This window comes from Protopterus annectens, chromosome 13.part0 (genome assembly GCF_019279795.1).
Source record: "Protopterus annectens isolate FY-2018-M chromosome 13.part0, PAN1.0, whole genome shotgun sequence".
NCBI lineage: Eukaryota > Metazoa > Chordata > Ceratodontiformes > Protopteridae > Protopterus > Protopterus annectens.
The window spans coordinates 833,701,759-833,724,639 of record NC_056747.1 but is presented as its reverse complement, the minus strand read 5'-3'; the positions used below and the strand labels follow the sequence as shown (position 1 = coordinate 833,724,639).

The window sequence follows — 22,881 nt, the reverse complement described above, 5'->3', positions numbered from 1 at the left end:
AGTCTATCAACAATACTTTCCTGCATTTTTTGTGGGGGGGACCTTCTGCACGTTTAGCATAAAATAGGTGCTTATATTTAGTACTGTACATCATTTTTTACATTATCTGGGTAGGTAGTGTAATTTGCTAGTGTTTATGGATATGTAATTTAGAATAAAGTTTTGTGTATCTTGTAAATATGTTATGTTATATACTGTGATTTAGTGTGTAGTAGTGTTAGTGCTGTGTATGTTTATTTGTATGCTGCAGTGTTTTTTCAGTGCTTTTGGTAGTATTTGTGGTTTGAGTAAGTGAAGATTTAATGGCTTTAGTGTTCAATTCTTATTTTTTTAATATGTAAGTTTGATGAAGAGTACATTAATGATTTACTGTAGATCCATGCACATAAACCTTATGCAGTCTCATGTAGGTTCATCTGTTTCTGTTTCACTGTGCCTTTTAATCTGGGATATATATATGAAAAGAGTCCCTGGACCAAACCACTGCCACAGCTAGAAAAAAAAAAAAAAAAATAACTAAATGGATGGATCAAAGATACTCACTGAGTTGAGATATAACCATAGTTGCAAGATGTTTAGGTAAGACAGAGAGGAACAATATGGAGTACTTGTTAAACAAAAGGATGAGCCATGTTTTGGGAGAGGAAACAAAATAGCCTTCAAAATAGGAAGGGCAGCAGATGAAAGTGATAGCCTGAAAATATGGTAAAGGAGTACAAGAGGAAGGTGTGTTAAGCACAGGAGAAAAGCAAGTTATAATGCATCTGTAATGTGTCTTTTGTGGGTGTGAATTGTAGAAATCCATTGATATAATTAACAGGAAGGAAAACTGGATCCAAATGTCAGAGAAGGCATTTACTTCTCAGATGTCAAGGCCAATGTCAGTGGTCTCTGGCTGGCAAAATTTGCAGATGATTGCAAATTAGGAGCTGCCATTGAATCCCACACTGACACAAATGTGCTCCAGAAGGGGCTGACACAGACAAACAACTGGTGCCAGAGCCATGGACTAAAGCTAATGCCAAGAAATGCATAATAGAATCCTTTGCAAAGTCATCCATCCCTGGTAACTATCATACTGTCAACACACCCCTTATAGTTGGCCCAGTAGTCAGGGGCTTAGGGACACACATAGATAATAATCTAGCCTTTGACCATCACATGAATACAGTAGTGAGGAAATCATTCTGTGTTGCGCAGCTTATAAACAAAGGTATGGCATCCAAGTCCAAAGAAGTCATTGTTCCACTGTATTCAGCATTCATCAGACCTGTCATTGAGTACAGGCATATCCAACAATTGGAATGTCTACAGAAGTTCCTCACTAAAAGAATACAGGGCATAAGTAAACTGTCATATGCAAACCTTCTCAAAGCCCTATCCCTGTATTCTGTCTCCTAAAGGCTTTTGAGGGAAGATCTATGCCTGGCATACAAGGCATTGTCAGACCCCACTCTGATGGACCTTTTGCATCTCCACAAAACAAAACAGCACCAGAATTACCCATTATATAGACTTTAACCTTGCCTGTGATATAAATAGGACCTGCTGAAGAGACAGGTATGTATCCCAGAGACTACCCCATCTATGCAACAGGGTCCCCATCCATGTGAAGCAGAGTTCCTCCCTAACCCAATTCAAGTGCAACTTGGACAAGTGGATGGGGAACAGGAAATTAATCCCTGGTTTAGCACCTATGTCTCTAATGGACACAGGCAACCTATAAATGGTTCATCTCCCAGGCCCCTGCTTACACTTATCAAGGGTATCAGAACTTGTCAGAGATTTGGGATGCATGGCTAGGCTTAAAAAGGCCCTTGTGGTCATTAGCCTAGTAAACACCTATGAACCAATAAGAAATGGGTGCCAGAGACAGTGGTGGGAACAGAGTGTATGTTGTGCCCCTGGTTGTGTGGGTCTTGCAAATATAGTGTATTGAAATACAGAAGTTTGTGAGACTCTTAGAGAACAGTTTATACAACTGAAAGTTTGGATACTGGATATATAGCTACAGGAAACAGGCACAGAAAAGTGTCAGCATAATGTCACGTACGCACACAAGCATGCACATTTGTTTATGAATATTTTATATATATATATATATATATATATATATATATATATATATATATATGTGTGTGTGTGTGTGTGTTTGTAGATTCACCACATCAGATGTGTTTGTAGTTTTATGAATGTAACTCATTTAACTAGTACAGTACATCATTGTCTTCATTTTATCACAGGGACTTTATCGAAAAGCTGAGGCCCTATATGCTATGGGAAAGTTTGAATTTGCTTTAGTGTTTTACCATCGAGGACATAAACTTCGTCCAGAACTTCAGGAATTCAGACTTGGCATTCAGAAAGCTCAAGAAGCTATTGAGAATTCTGTGGGAAGTATGTCATAAATTGAAGTAAAAGTTTCATTAATGGCTAAAGGTTATAGAGTAACTGACACCTAAGGAGAAGAAAAAGAATGTAAGTTGTATTTAAACTCCCTTTAGCTCAAATGTACAAGCCAGGAAAATTACTTATCTTTCCTGTTATTTATCATTAAGAATGAATAATTTAAAACAAAATATCCATTCCTGTTCAGTTTGATTTGATGCCTTGTTTTCCCTTCCTTAATTTATAATAGGATGATTTTGGCATAACAGCTACTTTCCTCCCAACAGATAGCAAAGTCAAAAGATAGTACTGGGACTACAGGAAGGGCTCAATTAGAGAAGCAAATAAATCTGAAGAACTCTTGAATAATCACTACCATGTATTTAAGATGTACCAATAATGTTAAGTACTGTAAAGACTACTATTTGGAAAGCAGATACAACTATTCATAATGTATTTACAGTTTATCCTGAGGTGTCAGTAGCTCTTTAAGCCACGCATCATTGAGATTTTTTTTATATCAGTCTGTTTTTATTGTACCCCTTTAAGCCTCACAACATATTACTTTCACTTATTTTTAATATCAGTCTGTATTGCATCCCACATTGCACAGTGGCACAACAGCAGTTTTGCCAAAGTCTTGGTTCTGCAGTTTATTTCCTGGCTATGATGCATTCCATGAAGAGTCTGTACATTCTGTGAGTGTTTGTGTGGGATTTTGCTGAGTATTCTGGTTTCCTTCTCCTTCAAAGATGTAGAAGAATTCAAGATTGCCAGTAGGTATTCACGCTGTGCCAAGAGTATGTGTGTTTGCATGCGTCATACTGTTGGTTCACTAACTTGTACCTTACCTACTGAGTAGCAGGATAGAATCTGACTCCTCCTGATCCTGAAAAGGATTAAGCGGGTTATTAGAGAATGATATCCATTGCATTCCTTTAGAAATAGAAGACACAGACTAATGACATCATGTAAGAGTGAACCTTATACATATTCTAGTAGTATACACATTGTAGAGAATGTCATTACTGTATTTTGGTTACAGCAAGCTTTAATATTTACAGGGATATATGTGGAGTCTCCATGTGCAGGGTGTTCAAAAACAATTTATTTCACAACAAATTCTTAATTATCATTTAATTTTTACCACATTACTTATTAAGAGATTAGTCAAGAAATGTTATTGTCAATAACATGATAGTAAGGATGTTATTTTACTTGAAAGTAATACAGCATAAAATTGACCACTATAGTACCTTGTCATTTCTAAATGGTAAAATGTATGTCAGGATCCCTGTTGTCATTCTGAGACCCATAATTGCAAGTGCCAGAATTAAGGAAACCAAACAGAGAAACTAAAGGAGAACTGAATGCTGAAAATTGCTGTTCCCCCATACATTTATTTTTTTTTCTGTGGGGCAAATCTCTTGCATCTCCCCAGTATAGATGACTATATCCTTACACCCCTGCTAGTTTGATATACTAACTTTAAGACTGCCATACCTCATAAATGCTTCAACACATCTTAGACTTAGTATACATGTGTCCACATTTTCACATATTCATTTCCGCTATTCTAGGACTTGCACATACGTGTCTCAGAATTAATAACTGCTACCATTTTATTATCTTGTGTCTAGGTCTGCCCAGCCACAAACATTCTGAATTAAATTTTTAGCAAAACAAAGTGGTATTCAGTCTGATATGAAACTATTTTTTTAAGAATCTGATCAAAGTCTCCCATGTTTTCCATGCTTACAGTTCCTACTTAACATAAGCAGCTCTGAGGTTGCTGTATCATGTTTAAAAGAGTGATTCTTCTGCTCCCAGCAATAACTTCTGTTGAACAGTGTACAATTTTGACCAGTTTTGCTTTTTTGCACAACTGGACATCACTCATATTGGTTCAAAGTTTAGGAAACGACATTCAGAGTGTTTTAAAAATAGGTAATGCCTTCAAACAATCTCAATGCAAGGGGCTGTAATCCTTATTGCTACTTAATGCACTCATCTCTGAGATCATCGCACCTCAGAGAGAAAGTAGATCCCCCCATGCAATTACATCCATTGGCCACTGTATATTTTTGATCTGTTGCACATTTTCACACAGTTGAGTGCTGCATCTGTCAGTGTCTTGACATCAACTTTTTTATCAGTTCATTGACAAAGGAAACATTTGAATGCTATTGTAGAGGAAATAAAATGCCTGAAATGGAATTTAAACTGTTTTGAAAGTCCCTACTGTATTTGGACAAAGCCTGCACCCCACAAAATATGTAAATATGTAAATGTACTCTAGTATGTATGGTCTTCTGTCATTTACTTTAAACTATATAATCACTGCTGTAATGTTCCTAATCAAGTGTTCATTTGAACTCAAGATTTTCCCTCATATATATTGTAAACAATTTCTCCTTATTATTATATATTCACACAATAGTGTTCTCCTTAATTGTGCTGTTTATGTATCTTGTATAAGTCCTGTTGTGCATGCAGACTAATCATTGTACTTATTTCTGCTCTTCTGTAGTCCCACATCATGCCTGAAAAGGGTCAACAGATCAGTCTACTTACCTTACCCGGTTAACAAACTGCAAATAAATAAATAAATAAATAAGGAAATAAATGAATAAGGCTCAGTCTCCAGCATTTGTTTTTAATATAATGGACTCTTGAGATCACTGCATTTCTGGGAAAGGTTGGATTCTACCCGACACTAACGTCTGTTAACTAAGACGTATTTCCAGTCAGATAGGCATTTTCTCACAGTTGGCTGTCACACTAGTCTGTCACTCCCTTATGCCTAAGTTAAGATACCACAAGCCTAAAACTTCACTGAATTCCACACAAAACTGCATTCCTTAAATTTATATAGTGTGATTCCCTTGAAGATAAAATCATCAGGCTAAAGCCTTATATCTTGCCTTATATTAAATAGAATCAACAGTATCATTTTAAATATTGAACTCAGCAGTATTCCTACACCTTCTGCGTTATGATTGTTGTTTGGCTTTCATCTCCTTATTAATAACATTTAATCCCACTTACCCCCATTGATCCAAATGTACCCACTTATCAGCAGTGCCAGATCATGGTCAAATGGGGGCCCTAGGCAGGGTAGTGGACCATCCCCCCACCCAGCCATTCCATTGTCCCATTTCTTGTCCATGTTCCCCCCCTCCCCAGTTACCATAAACACTGTTCAAAATTGGCAGTAGGCATACTGTTTTCTTCTTTACTTTTGAAATGATTGGGGAGATATGGAATTAATTTAAAACATTTAATTTATACTTTGTTTGTTGACCAGTTTAGTCTCACTTGGCTAGTAACCTAATTTCAGGGGATATCCATGCTGATATATATATATATATATATATATATATATATGTGTGTGTGTGTGTGTATATACACTACTATAGGAAATTTTGGCCAAGTTATCAGGGAACTTCTCCTACTCTTTTCATAGTAGTAGCTGTTGCAACGTGCCAGGGGTTGACTGCACAATGCAGCAGGAGGATGGAGTGGCTGCTTTTCCTTTTACTGAAAATGCTGTAGAAATTACTACAGTGGCATCTAATGTTCTACCAGATGAATTGCTTGTAAATATAATCACTGTTGAAGAACTGGAGATTGAAAATGTGGCTTAGTAGAGTCGAATAATGGATAAAATGAATCCTGAAAAAAAAACAGTTGTTTCTGTGGTAAAGGAAGTGATATCAGGGGATAAAAGGAAGGAAATTACTCCTGTTCCTGTTTGCCAGTAAGTCCTTGGATCAAACAGTGTAACACAGCAGGTGTTCCTAGTGTTACATGTGCTATTGCAAGAGGACACAGACTAAAATTGTTAGTAGCAATACAAAAACAAATCCATTACCTGTAGTATGTATTTCATCCACTAAAGGCATCATTATGATCAGTATGCTGTTTGGGACTTTATTGTTGCTCCTTTGGGATTTACAATTAAAGACATTTGTGTATTTATAAATCTGGAAAAGGACACCTTTTTGTGATATCAACTTTGAGACTGTTGAGATGTTAGATAGATTTTTACATCAGGTTGGTTTGAAAAGTTTGTATCAGCCATGGACACAGTATACTTTTTCAGCCCTGAATATGAACTTTAAAAGAAAACTGATTCTACAGTTTAGAACTGCAAACATTAATGATACTTTTATTAGGCATTATTTCTCACTTCACTGTGGACATGTTTTTGATATTAAGAAAATGTGTGATAGTAGGGGATTGTGGAATGGGTTGTGGGAAGTGTGGGTTTTGCTTTATAAGCAGCATGGTAAAATGAAGCGTATTCCCAATGTCATTTCTATTAATGATCATAGAGCATGTGTGTATTACAAAAGGCAGCCTAAAACATGCTTATTTTACAGTTCCTTATCACTTCTAATTCAAAATTGTAATGTGAAATTGCAGTCATTGTGGTGCTCTAGGCCATTCTGCTTCTAATGGTGTTCTTTTTTGTAGGGTATGTAAAACTGTTGGACATTTTGGTTTGACTGTCCCAAGCAGAAGAGTAGCTGGCTCAGCATACTAGCACCCCACGCCTTCAGCTTTTCAAGTGAAGAGAAAAAACAGGACTTCTGCAGGATACCAATTGCCAGTTGGCTGGCTTTCCTGCACACACTACCCAATTATCCAGGTCCCCCTCCAGCTCTTCAAATGAATAGCAAAAAAAAAAAAAATCTGCTCCTTCTACTGGCACACAAGGTGGCCATATGTACAATATGCCTCCCTGTTGCCCCAGTCAATCAGGTCCCATTTTATCTCCCTGACGCTGACCTTCCTTTCTGTCATTATTTTAGTAAAAAAAATAAAATAAAATAAAACTTTATTAACCTGCATGGGACACTACAGCTCTCAGGTTTTACTTCAAAACAATCTTCTCTTTCTGAACTGTAGCAAACTGCTTGCTACAGATATAGAAAGCAGTTGCTACAGTTTAGACCACATACAGAGCACTACAATAATCAGGCTTGACCACAAATGCAATACCAGTTTTAAAAGCTGGTATGCATTAAAGAGCGATAAGGATCAACTGATAGTGCCCCCTAACACTTTGCTTCCAGGGCAGTTGCCCCCATTTGCCCTGCCTTAGCTACACTACTGGTCCCAAGTTACGTACAAAAAAAGTGGAAGATAGTAAGTAAACTATGCAGAATACTAAACAGCAAAGTGATATATCAGAGCTGAGGAGTCTCTTGGGGAAAAGCTTATAGCACCACATATCAATTGGGTTGCCATTTTTTGCGGAGTCTGAAACCGGACAGAGGCCACATAGCCCGGCACTACCCCTAACTCCACCTATCCCCTCCCATTTTCCCACCCTCTCCACCCACATCCATGCCCATTTTGTGATGTAATTTCTCACATTAGTGGAGATGGGATGGCTTATTTCTCCCTGATCACATTGCATTAGCGGTGCTTTTCTTGTAAAAAAAGCAGTTTGGAGTCTTCTGATTTCTGGATAGTCGAGAAAAAATCCAGATAGGTGGCAAGGCTGCTGATTAAAGCTGTGAAAAAAATGTTCCTCTTACTATTTCTAATATGTTTTGAGTACTGGATATAGAAGAGGTGCCCGATAGTGATTCTGAACATACTTCACAAACAGCAGTGCAGTCCATAGAGGAGGAAGGGAGAAAGGAGGGTGATGATAGTGATGATATACGAAGTTCTGAAGATGAGGAAATTGATGAAAATAGTACCAGTATTAGCTTGGATATATTGCAGGCATCTTAATGTTTAAGGGCAACAGTTGGGTGTAAAACACCATGCATTTGTAAAGTATAGACAAGCAATCAACTTATGGTGTGCTAATAAAGCCTGTAAAAAGGCCAAGACTTCCTTGTCCTTAGCTAGTGGAGTTTGGTTTTATTGGCCTGAATAGGTTCATAGGTTGGTACTAGGCTATCGGCCCTAGTGCCTATTCAAGCCTAGCCATAACAATTCCCTGGCTATTTACTTCCCTGGTCCCCTATCTAGCAGGGCGACTGATGTGATCCCCGGGGTGAATTTCCTATCTCCCATCCAATTGTCAAGGTTCCTTTTGAAGAGGGCCAGAGAGGCGCTCAGCTTGACATGTATGGGCAGTATATTCCAATGTATGGGGAGTCTCTGGGTCAGGAACCTGTCTCTCCAGCATGTTTTGTTCATTGTGATGACCAGGTTTAGATCCCTTGAGCGTGTAGCTCTGAGGGATTGGGATTTCTTTAAGTGTAGCATGTCCAGTAGCACTGGGTTTGACATGGCCTTGTATGTTAAGCAGAGATCGCCTCTGAGTAGGCGATATGTGACAGAGTATAGCTGGAGTTTTTTTAGATGGTCAGCATAGGGCATCTGCTGTAGGCCTGTGATTCTTTTAGTGAGGTATTTCTTTGGCCTTTCCAGTTGTTGCAGAAGTCTTGTGAGGTATATACCAAACAGGGCGTTGTACTCTATAATGGGTCTAATGAGGGATGAGCACAGTGGGACAATGACCTCCTTTTTTCCGGATGAAAAGCCCTTAGTGATGAGGTGTGCCATATAAAAGGATTTCCTGACTATTGTGGCTATGTGGATATCGAAGGTGAGACCACTGTCCACCTGTGTCCCTAAGTCCGTTATCACACTTTCGGTGTTTAGTGTACTGCCACTTATGTGGTAATTCATGAGTACATGGTTTTTACCAAAGGGGATAACTATACATTTCTTGGCATTGAGCTTGAGCCCATGGCTCTGGCACGAATCATCTGTTTCTGTAAGGCCGTTTTGTAGAATATCCACATCATTTGGGCATTCAATAATGTCTCCCAGTTTGCAGTTATCTGCAAACTTTGTTAGCCAGAGTCCCTTAGTGCTGGCCTGTACTTCAGAGAAGTAGATGCCAAACAAGAGCGTTCCCAGGACTGAACCCTGAGGTACTCCACTTGTCACGTGTCTGGAGCTGGATTTTGAGTTGGCTACTTTTACAGTGTGGGTTCTGTCAGTAAGCCATTTGGCAACCCATCGAGTGACGTAGGGATTACTGCTCAGCTTAGTAAGTTTATCTATGATTCCAGAGTGGGGGATGGTGTTGAAGGCCTTGGCGAGGTCCAGATAGGCTGTGTGGACCGCCTTACCCTCGTCCACGGCTCTGGAGACTGATTTGAAGAAGTCAATCAGGTTGAGGAGACAAGATCGGCCCTTTACGAAACCAAACTGGGTGGGGTCCAGTGTTTGAAGGTTCCCAATGTCTTTGTTTATAAGTTCCATGATAATGCATTCCATGGCTTTGCAGATCAGGCTCATCAGACTGATGGGACGATAGTTCCCGGGATCCAAGGTGGATCCCCCCTTGTGGAGTGGGATAACTGTAGCTGTGCCCACTCATTGGGCACGGAGCCTGAGGTGAGGCTATGATTAAACATGGCACTTAGGTGAGGTGCCAATTCATTTTGTAGTTCATGTAGTACACAGCCCAGGATGTTCTTAGCTTTCGAGAATGCGTTTTTTTACCTGTGTGGCCATGAGTACCGGAATTTGGCAATCTTTTGGTACTGAGATGGGCTCTTTAGGGGGTGAGGGGGGGTGAAGTTGACACTGAACCGATCTGCCAGGATATTGGCACTATCCTTCGGATCAGAATATTTAATGCCATTCTGTTGTAGCTCAGAGCAGATCTGAACATTGCCATTTTAATTCTTTACATAACTATAGAATGCCTTGTGGTTGTCCTTGGAATCTTTGGCAATTTTATTTTCGTAAATTGCTTTGGAGGATTTTATGAGGGATCTCAGCTTCTTACTGAGGCTGGTAAGGGAGTTTTTTGCATCCTGGGATTTTCCTTTTTTCTGCAACAGTTTCTTCCTTCTGTTGTATAGTTTGTTTATGGCAGGGGACCACCAGATTGGCTTCCTTTTTTTGGAGGAGACCATCTTGGTTCTGTTTGGAATGGCATGATTCATGCACTAGTGGATGTGCTCGTACAGTCCCTTAGTGTAGGATTCAGTGGTCGAACTTCCAGTTCCTGTCTGCATGGGTGTCCTGAAGTTTGTCACTTCTGACTTGAGTAGGATGCAGTTGGCTTTGGAGAAGTTTTTTATGGAAGTTGCCCTCCTGTGGGGTGGGGGTGGGATGTGGTCATCAAGGGTGATTAGCTTATGGTCAGACCTGACCAACGAGGGGGTGACCGCTGGTTTGGAGCATCAATCTCTCATGTTGTTAATGACCAGGTGTAGGATATTTGAGCCCCTGGTGGGACTATGGATTAGTTGGTCCAGGACGTTGGAATTTATGAATTCCAAGAACCGTTGGGCAAAGGTGTTGGTACCCGAGTAGTTTTCCCATTTAATGGCAGGGTAGTTGAAATCACCCAGTATTAGGATGTTTGGTTGTATCTTAATATTTTCTAGTATGTTTAGAAAGGTGTAGTGAGAATCTTGGGGCATGGTGGGGGATCTGTAGCAAGCTACAATTTGGATTGCAGTCTTACCTAGTGTTAGTTACACCTGTAGAATTTCAGATGCATTGTATGTATCCTTAAAGACATAAAAATTAAAAAGTTGTGGGCATTCAGAAGCCATGTAGCTGAAACATTTGATGTCTTTAAGGGGTTATTTGCATATATCCCATAGGCTTCCATTACAGATGTTTAAGGTATCACACAGTGAAAACTCAAGCTTGGCTGAGTTTTTCTCGCAGTTTATACTGAATGGTTTATCTGTGTGACCTTTTTACCCTTTGGCTTAGGTACTGTTGGTAAGAGAGTATATAAAAGGAAGCTGAGACTAGGAGCTACTTAACATGCTGTTACGAAAGGAAAAGAATATATTTATTTATTTATTTACATTTGTTTTCCAGGAAAGTCCGACTGGGCCAGAAGCCCGTTTTCAGCAGAGGCCCGGAGAGAAAAACTCCACAGAAATATAAACAAAATACAATAATTAGATAGTACAATATTATACATATAGTAAGATGCAGAATACACAGCATACAGTTAGTCTATACAAAGAAGTATTCAGTACTGTTTTCTAGTAGATACAAGTTCAAAAAAGAAAATCACACAAGTGTTTCAGTAAAGATCACTGTGAGAATAATAAAATCAGTACTGTGTACATATTAAATAATAGTTATGAGCAAATGAGATTTCCTTTAATATATATATATATATATATATATATATATATATATATATATATATATATATGGTTCCCCTTCACAACCTCGAATTACTGAATGCTCGAAAATGCAGTAACTCGAAACTGTAAAGTCGAACCAACAAAAATCCCGAAACCCACAAACACGAAAACAAAAAAACCCAAACATACAGAACACATACACCACACAACACGCAAACCATACAACCCACATCACATAAACTACAAGCCCTACACTACATGCGCATGAGGGCAAGCCCCTGCACCCCCCCACACCCCCCTACTTATATATTCTAACTCCAAGATCGCACTAATACACAAAATAAAAAATACCACACAGACATTTTAAACTGCCTCGCACACACACACACACACACACACACACACACACACACACACACACAAATACAGACACATCCAACACTCACACTCCCACCTCCCTACCCTAACCCACACACCCAAGTTACAAAATACACACATACACTCACTTACCTTCACTTCCGTAAAACATCCCGCCTCACGCACTTCCCATCCCATAGCTGACATACATAAGCGCGAATTTGAGATATTTGAATTCGCGCTTATTTAGATTCGTGTTTATGGGTTTTCGACTTTACAGTCTCGAGTTACTGAATTTCGAGCATTCAGTAATTCGAGATTGTGAAGGGGAACCATATATATATATATATATATATATATATATATATATATATTTTTTTTTTTTTTTTTTCACTTGCTCAAAACTCATAGCAAGCACTAAATTAACCCTAGTGATAGACCTCCTATACTGTCCAGAAGGACAAAGCTCTCTATTCGTCCCTACCAGCCAATCAATAAAACACCTCACTTTACCTATTCAGGCATGTCCAAAGGGCAGTTTCAGGCGTACTCTCCAGTCTAACTGGTGAATCTGGGCATTTTGAGGCAATGTTGCAACTGCCTCATGCACACAGACAACCCTCTCCTCCTACCACCAAACACTAATATATATGAGAGATGCAATTATACAGCCAAACTGGAGGCAAAGCTCTCTCAACCCAAGACTAGAACTGACATTCAAGAGGCGAAGGAAAATACTTGCAACACACCACCAGTCTCACATAGACCTACTAAACCAACACCGGCAAATAACACACATAAATACACAAAAACATACTCAGAGGGTCTAAATAAAAATCTGCAAAAGCAACAGAGACCTCCAAAGCAGACACCCAAGCAACCTTCACACCCCGTCACAAACCATGAAACACATACTTCACATATTCAGTGTGCCATGCAATCACAGCCCTTAAGGCAAAATAACATACCAACACACTAGTAATAGGTGACTTTATAGTCAGTTACACTGATGTCCCACTAACTAGGCTGGACAAGGAGAAGGTTACAGTTAGCTGCCTGTCGGGCGCCAGGATCTGCCACATAACACAAGCACTCAGGTCGCTACAGAACAAGTACAAATACGACTCTGTCATTGTCCATGTTGGTGTGAATGACCTGAGACGTACCTCCCTGGACTACATGAAAAGCGACGTGGAAGAGCTCTCTGATCACGTAGCCCAGGCCGGTATGACCCTGACCCTAAGAAGCTTCCTGCCCTCACAAAGAATGATGTCACAGTATAAAGAAAAAATGATCAAGTTCAACAACTGGCTAAGTTTCTGGTGTCATTCAAAGGGGATCCAGTATCTGTCTTCCTGGGATGACATGCTCGACAAGCCACGTTGCTTCACAAGAGATGGCTTGCATCTGTCACCCTTAGGCTTTTGAATACTGGCCAAGGCTTTTGCCACCCCCATAGTGCCTTTTTTAGGCAAGGTTCAAAGGACAAACCCACCACCATAAATAGCACAAGTAACCAAAAACTGAGGGTAATGCTACTCAACGCCAGAAGTCTAAACCTCAAAATGCATGCACTCAAGGCATTCCTCAGTATGGAGAACATCGATATCTGTGCAGTAACAGAAACCTGGTTTAAGGCTCCAGAAAGCACCCCAGCACTACCAGGCTTTAACTCATACCATACTTTTCGGCCACAGAACCCGAACCAAAACACAAAAGGCGGGGGTTTATCCATATTCATCAAGGATACCCACACCTCCAAGTTAGTGGCACAGCACAGTGCCTCAGAGATCATCCATGTGCAACTAACAATGGGCAAAACTGCAATTCAAATTGTAGCTTGCTACAGATTACCAACCATGACCCAGGACCCCCATTCCGATTTCTGGAGACACTGGAAAATATGAAGGTCCTACCAAACGCCCTAATATTGGTTGATTTCAATTACCCAAACATTAACTGGGAGAACTACTCAAGTACTAACTCCCTTGTCTAACGCTTCCTATAATTTATAAACTCGAATGCCCTGGATCAACTGGTCAGCACCCCCCACCAGAGGTGACAACATATTGGACCTGGTCATCACCAACATGGGTGACCGGTGTTCTACACCGAAGGTCAACCTCTCGCTGGTTAGATCAGACCATAGACTAATCACTCTGGATATCCACATTCTGCCCCCACCCCCAATCAAGAAAACCATTATGAAAAACTTTTCAAAAGCAAACCTCACATTACTTAAGACTGAGGTGGAAAGGTTCACAGCCCCCATTCTAAAGGATAACGCTGTCCAAGCTGCTGAATCCCTTACAAAGGCACTCTGTGAGCACCTGCAAGAATGCATGGATCGTGCTATCCCAAGCAAAACCAAGACTCACTCCTCCAAGAAAAGGAAGCCAGTCTGGTGGACCCCTGCCATAAACAAGATATACAGTAGAAGGAGGAAACTAGTACAGAAAAGAGTAAAATCCCAAGAAGAAAAGACATCCCTGATCAGTATCAGCAAGAAACTATGATCCCTCATAAAATCATCTAAGGCTAGCTTCGAAAGAAAAATTGCCAAGGACTCCAAAGATAACCATAAAGTGTTCTTTAGCTATGTCAAGAACCTAAGTGGAAACTCTCAGATCTGCTCTGAGTTAGTGCAGAATGGCACAAAATACACTGAACCGACTGATATTGCCAACATTCTGACAGACAGATTTAGTGCAAACTTCACCCCCCTCTCACTTCCAAAAGGCCCATAACCATACCAGAAGAATGTAGAGCCCTGGCAATCACTGACACACAGGTTAAAACAGCCCTATCCAAAGCCAAAAATACAGCCTCAATGGGACCGGACGGTGTCCCAGGCTGTGTCTTACACGAGCTCCAAAATGAACTAACCCCTCACCTAAACACACTCTTCGAACTCAGCCTCTCTACAGGCTGCGTACCCATAGAATGGTGCATAGCTACAGTTATCATGCTCCACAAAGGTGGAGCCACAATGGACCCGGGAACTATCGCCCTATAAGCCTGACTAGCCTGGTCTGCAAGGCTATGGAGTGCATCATCATGGAACTCATTAACAGAGACATTGGGAACCTCCAAACATTGGACCCTACCCAGTTTGGCTTTTTTAAGGGCAGATCATGCCTCCTAAATCTGGTGGACTTCTTTGAGACAGTTACCAAGGCTTTAGATGAGGGAAAGGAGGTCCACACAGCCTACGTAGACCTCGCATAGGCTTTCAACACCATTCCCCATTCTGGTATTATAGACAGGCTCACCAGCCTGAACATAAATCCCTACGTCACAAGATGGGTTGCCAGTTGGCTCACAGATAGAACCCACATGCTGGGAATTGCAGGCTCTAGGTCCGACTGTAAACCGGTTACAAGTGGCGTCCCCCCAGGGCTCAGTCCTGGGACCCCTCCTGTTTGGTATATACTTCTCAGAGGTACAGGCAAGCACAGGAGAACTAAGGCTGACCAAGTTCGCAGATGACTGCAAACAGGGGGCCATAATTGACTCTCCGGCTGATACAGATATCCTCCAGAAGAGTCTCACTGAGATGGATACCTGGTGTCAAAATCGTGGCCTCAAGCTAAATGCCAAAAAGTGTATAGTCATCCCCTTTGGAAAAAACAAAGTACCCGTGAACTACCACATACGTGGTAGTCCCCTAAATACAGAAAATATAATAAGGGATCTGGGGACCCAAGTAGATAGTAATCTCTCTTTTGACAATCATATTGCCAAGGTGGTTAGAAAATCCTTCTATGTGGCCCACCTAATCACAAAAGGGTTCACATCTAGAACAAAAGAGGTTATTGTGCCCCTTTACTCATCACTCATCAGACCCATCATAGAGTACAACGCCCCATTTGGGATGTACCTTACAAGATACCTGCAACAGCTGGAAAGACCACAGAAGTACCTCACCAAGAGGATTACTGGCCTCAAACAGATGCCCTCTGCAGCATGACTGAAGAAACTCCAGCTGTACTCGGTTGCATACCGCTTACTCGGGGGTGATCACTGCCTGACATACAAGGCCATGTCCAACCCAGAATTGATGGACATGCTCCACCTAAAAAAAAACAAATCCCCAAGAGCCACACACTCTAGGGATCTAAACCTCACCACAACGATAAATAGGACGTGCTGGAGGGATAGATTCCTGAGACTCCCCATGCTTTGGAATAGGATTCCAATCTACATTAGGCATAGCCCATCACTATCACTCTTCAAGAGAAACCTTGACGAGTGGATGGGAAACAGAAAATTTAGCCCGGGGATCACTGCAGTGGCTCTGCTGGACAGAGGCACAGGGAACTAATGGCTCTGCTGGACAGAGGCACAGGGAACTAATCTAAGTGGGCAGCGAAAGCCAACACATTCTGGCTAGACTTATAGATGCCCTCGGGCAGATATTCCAGTACTTACCTATGATCCTATGAGCAGTAGTAACATTGAGAAGAGGGAGAAAATGAGATAAGGAGTGGATAGTATGGTGAGAGAGTTATAGATATCTTGTCAGTCAGGTTTAGCGCAGGAGCAATGCCAATCTTTGATGTTCATATAGTAGTTGTTTGAAATTGGTTGATTCAGGTGTGTTTTGGAGGGTGTGGGGTAGAGAGTTCCATAATTTGTCTATTTGATTTGAGAATAAGGCTTCACCATGAGTGTTGTTAGCTTTGTTTACTGTGAGCAAGTTTCTGTCTGCAGATCTTAGACTTCATGGGCATGAGTAGGGAACAACAAGTTCCTTGAGGGATGGGCAATTGTCAGGATGAAAGATGATATTGTGTGTGAATTTAAGTTGGTAGAGATGGAAAAGTTTAGTTAGCTCGAGCCAATTTAATTTATGTAGAGCAATACAATGGTGACTTTGGTGGGGAAGGTTGGCTGCGAAGTGGGCTATTTTGTTGTAGCAAGTTTCCAGTTTGTTTAAGTCTGATCTTTTTAAGTTGGTAAAAAGGGGGGAAAGCATAAAGGAGCATAGAGAGGAGGAAGGTTCTGGATGTGGCTAGTCTAGTATTGTCAGTGAGGAATGGCTTGCTTCTGTACAGTGAGCCTAGTTTAATGTGAACTTTCTTAATTGTAATGGCTGTGTGTTGGTAAAACCTGAGTTTGTTGTCGATAGTCATGCCAAGGAGATTTGTATGCTCAACTGGTTGGATGACTGTGTTGTTTGCTGAGAGAATGGTTAAAGGAGGGGTGGTAGATGATTGTTTGCTACTTGTAAATAGCGTTAACTATATCTTTTTGGGGTTAAGGATTAGTCGTGATTTACTTACATATGTTTCAATATCATTAAAAGCTTGTTGGGCTGCTATTTAGAGGTCTGGTAAGGTATCTGCTGAGCAGATTAAAGTTGAATCGTTCACATACTGAACTTCTTTAAAGTGTGTTGTGGATGAGGCTAGACCATTAGAGAAGATGGTGAAAAGAAGGGGTCCTAGTATGGATCCTTTAGGGGAATCCAACTGAGACAGGCAGAAATGGTGAGAGTTCAGATTTCCATCGTACTGCTTGTTGTCTGTCAGAAAGATAGCTTAGGAACCAGGAGAGGGAAATCTTTGATAGGTTTAGTGAGGCAAGAGTATTAAGGAGTTTCTGTCGGGGTACAGTGTTGAATGCTTTTGACATGTCTATGAAGATTGATGATACTTGCTGGTTTGAATTTCTGAGCTAGTTGATGGTGTTAGAGACATTAATTAGGACTGTGGTGGTCCTTTGTTTCACTCTGAAACCATGGTGGGAGGGAGAGATAAGGTTGTGAGATAGTAGGTATTGTAGTAACTGAGCATGTATACATTTTTCCAGAATTTTGACACAGGGGAAAGGAAAAGAACTAGACTTGTTATTCGCAATTTAAATGTGAACAGCTTGATTAATGAACATTGCAGATTACAGATTTTATATTTTTGTTTACAGACAGAGACTGATGTTATCTTTGTACCTGATTACTTACTGGTTTATAAAGAAAAAACAAACAAACAAACAAACAAAAAAAAAAAAACAGATGGAGGTTATTTGGAGCCATAAACTTGTTTGGAGCTTTGGAAGAGATTTATGGTTTGGTATAGTTATTTTGTTTAAATCCAGTATTTCTTTGTTAGACGTATTAACTACTGTTCCAAGGTGAATTCTTATTTGTGATTTTCAATCCTGGGTGGAGATTTTTAGACTCACAGACATATCACAGAGGTAGATTATCCACTGAGAGGGATACATTTTGTTATACAAATGTTGTCATTGTTTTCTTCTGTCCTTATTTATGTAAATATAATTGATCATATGATGTTGTTTTTTTGAGATTGTTAGCAATGTATCTAGTTTAACAGCTGGTAAAGGTATAAAAAACTAAATGGGTAGGTAGAAAGAACAATAGACTAGACATGTATCTGTTGTGGGAACAAGTAGTCACTGTAATTGACTTTAGTGAAAACTGATCACTGCAGTAGATTCTTTATAAAGCAATACATAAAACTGTATTTTGTTCTGTAGAAAAACAATTCTCAGTTAAAAAAAGAAAAATATTTTTTTCTGCTTGGAAGAATTATGACACTTTCTTAAAGTCTCTTTGATGTTTGCCTGTAAACTGAGTTTTTGAAATACAGCTACTGGAATCTATATTCTTTTAGCAAAACATTGATATGTTATTCAAGGTTGTAAACAAGAAGTATCAACCTTTTTTAATAAGAAGTTAAAAAATATTGTGAATTAATGATAGGGGTGCTTAATACTGATGTTGTTATGGCCAGTACCCAATCTGAAATAATGCAGATAGTGGGTATTATATTCAAACTTTGTTTTCCCCATGATACTTTTATAGCACAATATAATGTCCCTCATATTTTCACAGAAGACATTTAAAATATTAGATGGTCACATATCTTTGTGTCCGAATTAGATTCTGTTTTGCGTGAACTTTCTGCTTATTCATTCCAGGTATAGATGGCATTACCTATGGGTTCTATAAAAAAATTGTCTGAGAGACAGAAATTCATATTTATGTCCCACTTAGGTATTACTGGAGCTTCTGTGTGTGATAGGGTTGCAAGATTTATATGTAAAAAGAAAGGGCACAAAGAAGATATTCAAAATTGGAAGCCCATTATGTTAGCAAACACAAACTATAATTTTTTTTCTGTAAAATTCTACAAGTTACATTGTCATGTTTTCTTAAATAAATTTCATACAGGCCTTTTTGGGAATGAAGGAGAGACTGAGTAGGGAAATGTCAGTAGTGTCGCATGAAGTTATCGCTAGTATTACTGATACTTAGAAAAGCCTGCTTATTTCATGTGGTAACCAGAAGGCCTTTGATTTGATTTCACATAAATGTTTGTGGAATATACTGAAATCTTATGGTACTAGTATTAAATGTTTGCATGTTCTATGCAGTATGTATGTAAATTCCTGGGTTAGGCTTTTAATAAATGGTCACCTTGGAAATAAAGTTAAAATTTGTCAAGGTGTCAAAACAAGGCTGCCCATTGGGTAGTATGTTATTTAATTTGATGATGTATGCTGTTGTACAGGAATGTTCTAGACCCTGTAAGAAAGCTTTATGGGAAACAATACCACATTTTACTCTACCGCTATTTTTCTTATATTGATGATTTTGATCTTATACTTAACTCAGAATATTATATTGATACTACCAATAAGGAAGTTAAAACTATATTACGGAAGTGGTATTGTCCCCTAATATGCAGAAGTGTGTTGGTTTAGGTTTTACATAATTTGTAAATGAAATCCAGTTTACACACGATACAATTTCTATTTTAGGAATAACTTTAGGTGGGGAACAGACATTTCTGACCCAGTAGGATTATATTCTTGTTGGTATACAAAAGATTTTGATACCTGTTGTGACAACCCACCTCTGGACCAGTAATCAAGGTGCCTCAGTCCTCACCACTGGCACCAGTGGGAGGACATACATTGGGAAGGATAACAAGTACACACACAGTATTTCCAGATACAGCTCTCTGCATCAAGTGCAGTTTCCCTTAAGAGCACAGAGAGACCACAATCAGCCAGGGACTAGTTTCTCCCTCTTTCTCTAGATCCCCAATAAGACACTGCCACAGCTATATGGTTGAGATCTCAGCTGAGTGACCAAGCCAAGACCTACCAGCACCCTCTCTGTCCAACCAGTGCTTTGTGTCCCTGCCCAAGTAGCTGACACACATACTCTTTGAGGTTTGATTTACATACACACACACCTGGGAGAGGCTGGCACAGGTTTACTAGCTGTGCCCCCTTCTGCCCAGACTATAAGGTAGTTACCACTGCCACCAGTCAACTTCTTATCAGCTACTTTAAGGCCCTTAACAAAGGGTGTCCAATCTTACTGTGTAATATTAATATTAATACAAATGGCAGTTTGACCAAGACAAGGCTATTAGGAGTGGCCCACACAGGGTCACCAAATAAAATTGCAAGTACTGTCAAAACTTAAATATATCTAGACAGATCAGCCACAATGAAAGGTTTAAATGTATTTAATAATAAAAGAACAAGAAAATACTTAATATATATTCACAGTGACATCAGAGTCCAAAATCACAGGAAATATTTAAAACAACATTGCAGAACAGTCTCATATAAATAAAGAAAAATATCCAAACTAACCTTTGCTATATTCCCGACTATATCTAAGAGAGTTACTATACCCTAGAAATGTACTTATAGAGCAAAGCAGATGTGCGGTAAATGAGTCTTCTTGTTGCCAAGTCCAGGCCAGAATACAGAATGCTCTGTCTCACTAAGAGATGTCTCATATTAACATCTCAAATATTACTGCTGGGATAGCTTGCAAAATGACATCATTTCTTGTTATTTGACTCTGTCCCAGGTGAAACCCCCACTACTGGAAGCTTGGCAGTATTTAGCATCTACCTGTTAAAATACATAGACCTCAGATCTTTGCCAGATTCTGGAAGTCATAAAACACTTACATTCCTCCACATTTCAAGACTAGTTATTTCACCCTAAAGACAATACAGAAAGCTTCTCAGCATAGTCTCTGTGTCTCTAGCTCACTGAAAACTGAAATATACCATATTTTATTGTGTAGCCATAAAGTCATTTAATTTCAACTGTTTTTCTGAAGTTAACTTCTTATATTCCAGTTTCCACTGTTAAAATATATACATTTAAACAGTTACAATAGTGCATGCACATTTCTGTTCTTTTCCAGTAGGGCACACTGTGATTACATTTTAAACAGCACTTTGCAAAAATATCTTCAACACATACTTCTGTGCCAGCAGTTTGATATACACGACATACAGTTCTAATACAGTTGTAACACAAGCATCTTATATAGATTATGTTGATATTCACAAATGACATATAATTATTTACAAAATTCCAGATAGCTGTGGTGGCAGTATCTCCCTTTGTCACACCTGTCATTGTTTCAAATTGTCTTTTTCAAAAAAAGTTTAAGCTTTGTATACTGTTATACTATGATAATTAGGTTATATAGGGCAAGTTTTTTTTCCAAAAAAGAAATAGAAGATACTTTTAGACATCTTTTTCTCATCTTTTTTGGGGGGAAAGGTCAAACTCTATTACAAGAAATGTTATTTTTTTTTGTAAAAGAGAAGATGGTGGGTTAGGTCTAATAAATCCTATTGTCTGTTTAGCCTCTATGCATTTATATTGGATATTTCTTAGGTTGCAACATGACAGAGATTTGCTTAGTAAATTGTTATGGGAAAATATTACATCTTAATGGAATACATTTAGTCGGAAACTTACAGTTTATTAAGTCCAAAAAATTGTGATCAGTATATCAATTTGTGTGTGTGTGTGTGTGTGTGTGTGTGTGTGTGTGTGTGTGTGTGTGTGTGTGAGATGGATTCTTACTTTTTGATAGGCCATTGAAAGATACTTCCCCTCATATTTTATGAAGTATTAACCACATAAAACACAGGTTCCAAAATATTAGACATTAAAGACTTTTTGTGGAGAGTCTTCTTAGGCAAATTGCCAGTTAAAGTTGACGTGAAATACAAGGTTAGAGATCAATGTGTGTGTCATATTTGTAGTATTGAAGAAACCCTTTCACATGTTTTTTAGACTGTTCCAGAATTCATTTTTTTAGCAAATGCTTTTGTGCTCTTATAATGTTGATTTTCTTTTTCCTATGACATTAGATATGATTCTGTATGGATATTACCATTGGTCTTTGCCTATTGATGTATGTTTGATAGATACACTTTTTGTTGTGGTATTATGGCATATTGGTTAACAAAATGTGAAGAATTATTGTTTAACAAAATTTGGGATTGTATTTTGATATTGGAAAAGCTAAGGAAATGGTTGTGGATCAAAGAATGGGGAATATGTGATTATGTTTCCAAAATGATATTGTTGGATTACTGGACATGTTTTTTTTTTTTATTGTAGTACTTTTTATTGTGCATATATTTGCTACCTGTGTTGATTATGTTATGTGATGTTCTTGCTTATTGTCATTCTTGCTTATTGTCATAATAAAAGTCCTCTTTTCTTTTCAAAAGGTGCAGTGGGATATTTTACATTCCCCTGAGCTACCACCAATTCAGGCAGATGGGGCCTTGTATTAACATCTCATCCAAAGGATGACACACTCAGGAGTGCAGCACCCCCTTATACTGCACTGCAGTGTCAGTAGTCCATCTGCTTGATGTGGGAGTAGAACCCACAGCCTTCTGCATCAAAAGGGAATGTGCTACCTGTTGCACCATTAACACTGTTTTTAAATTTGATAACACAAACACTGACTACCATTTGCTAAGCAAAATAAAACAGATGCACACTGAAAACAAACTTAGCATGAGCTTGGTCTCTGGGTTGTTTTCAAACCATGGATTCCCTGCATACATTTTAGGACCAGCCATAAATGCATGCATTCTTTGATTCACCTTCCTGATTGTTTTAAATGTATATGTTAAGTTGTCAATCTCGCCTTCATTCTTGCTTGATGGGTTCGGAGCTGATCCTCGGCTCCGACTCGGCACTTGCTAAGCTCGAGAGT

The 22,881-nt window shown here is 39.3% G+C and overlaps 1 protein-coding gene across 2 annotated transcripts in view; it reads left to right on the top strand.

Moving 5' to 3' along the window:
* The window catches only part of LOC122787701 (outer dynein arm-docking complex subunit 4-like), a 1,060,374-nt gene that overhangs the window by 70,854 nt on the left and 966,639 nt on the right, over nt 1-22,881 (top strand). For both annotated transcript variants that reach the window (XM_044054554.1, XM_044054553.1), the window contains exon 3: nt 2,244-2,397. In XM_044054554.1, the coding sequence (XP_043910489.1) occupies nt 2,244-2,397 (154 nt within the window). The remainder of the gene's footprint in view (nt 1-2,243; nt 2,398-22,881) is intronic.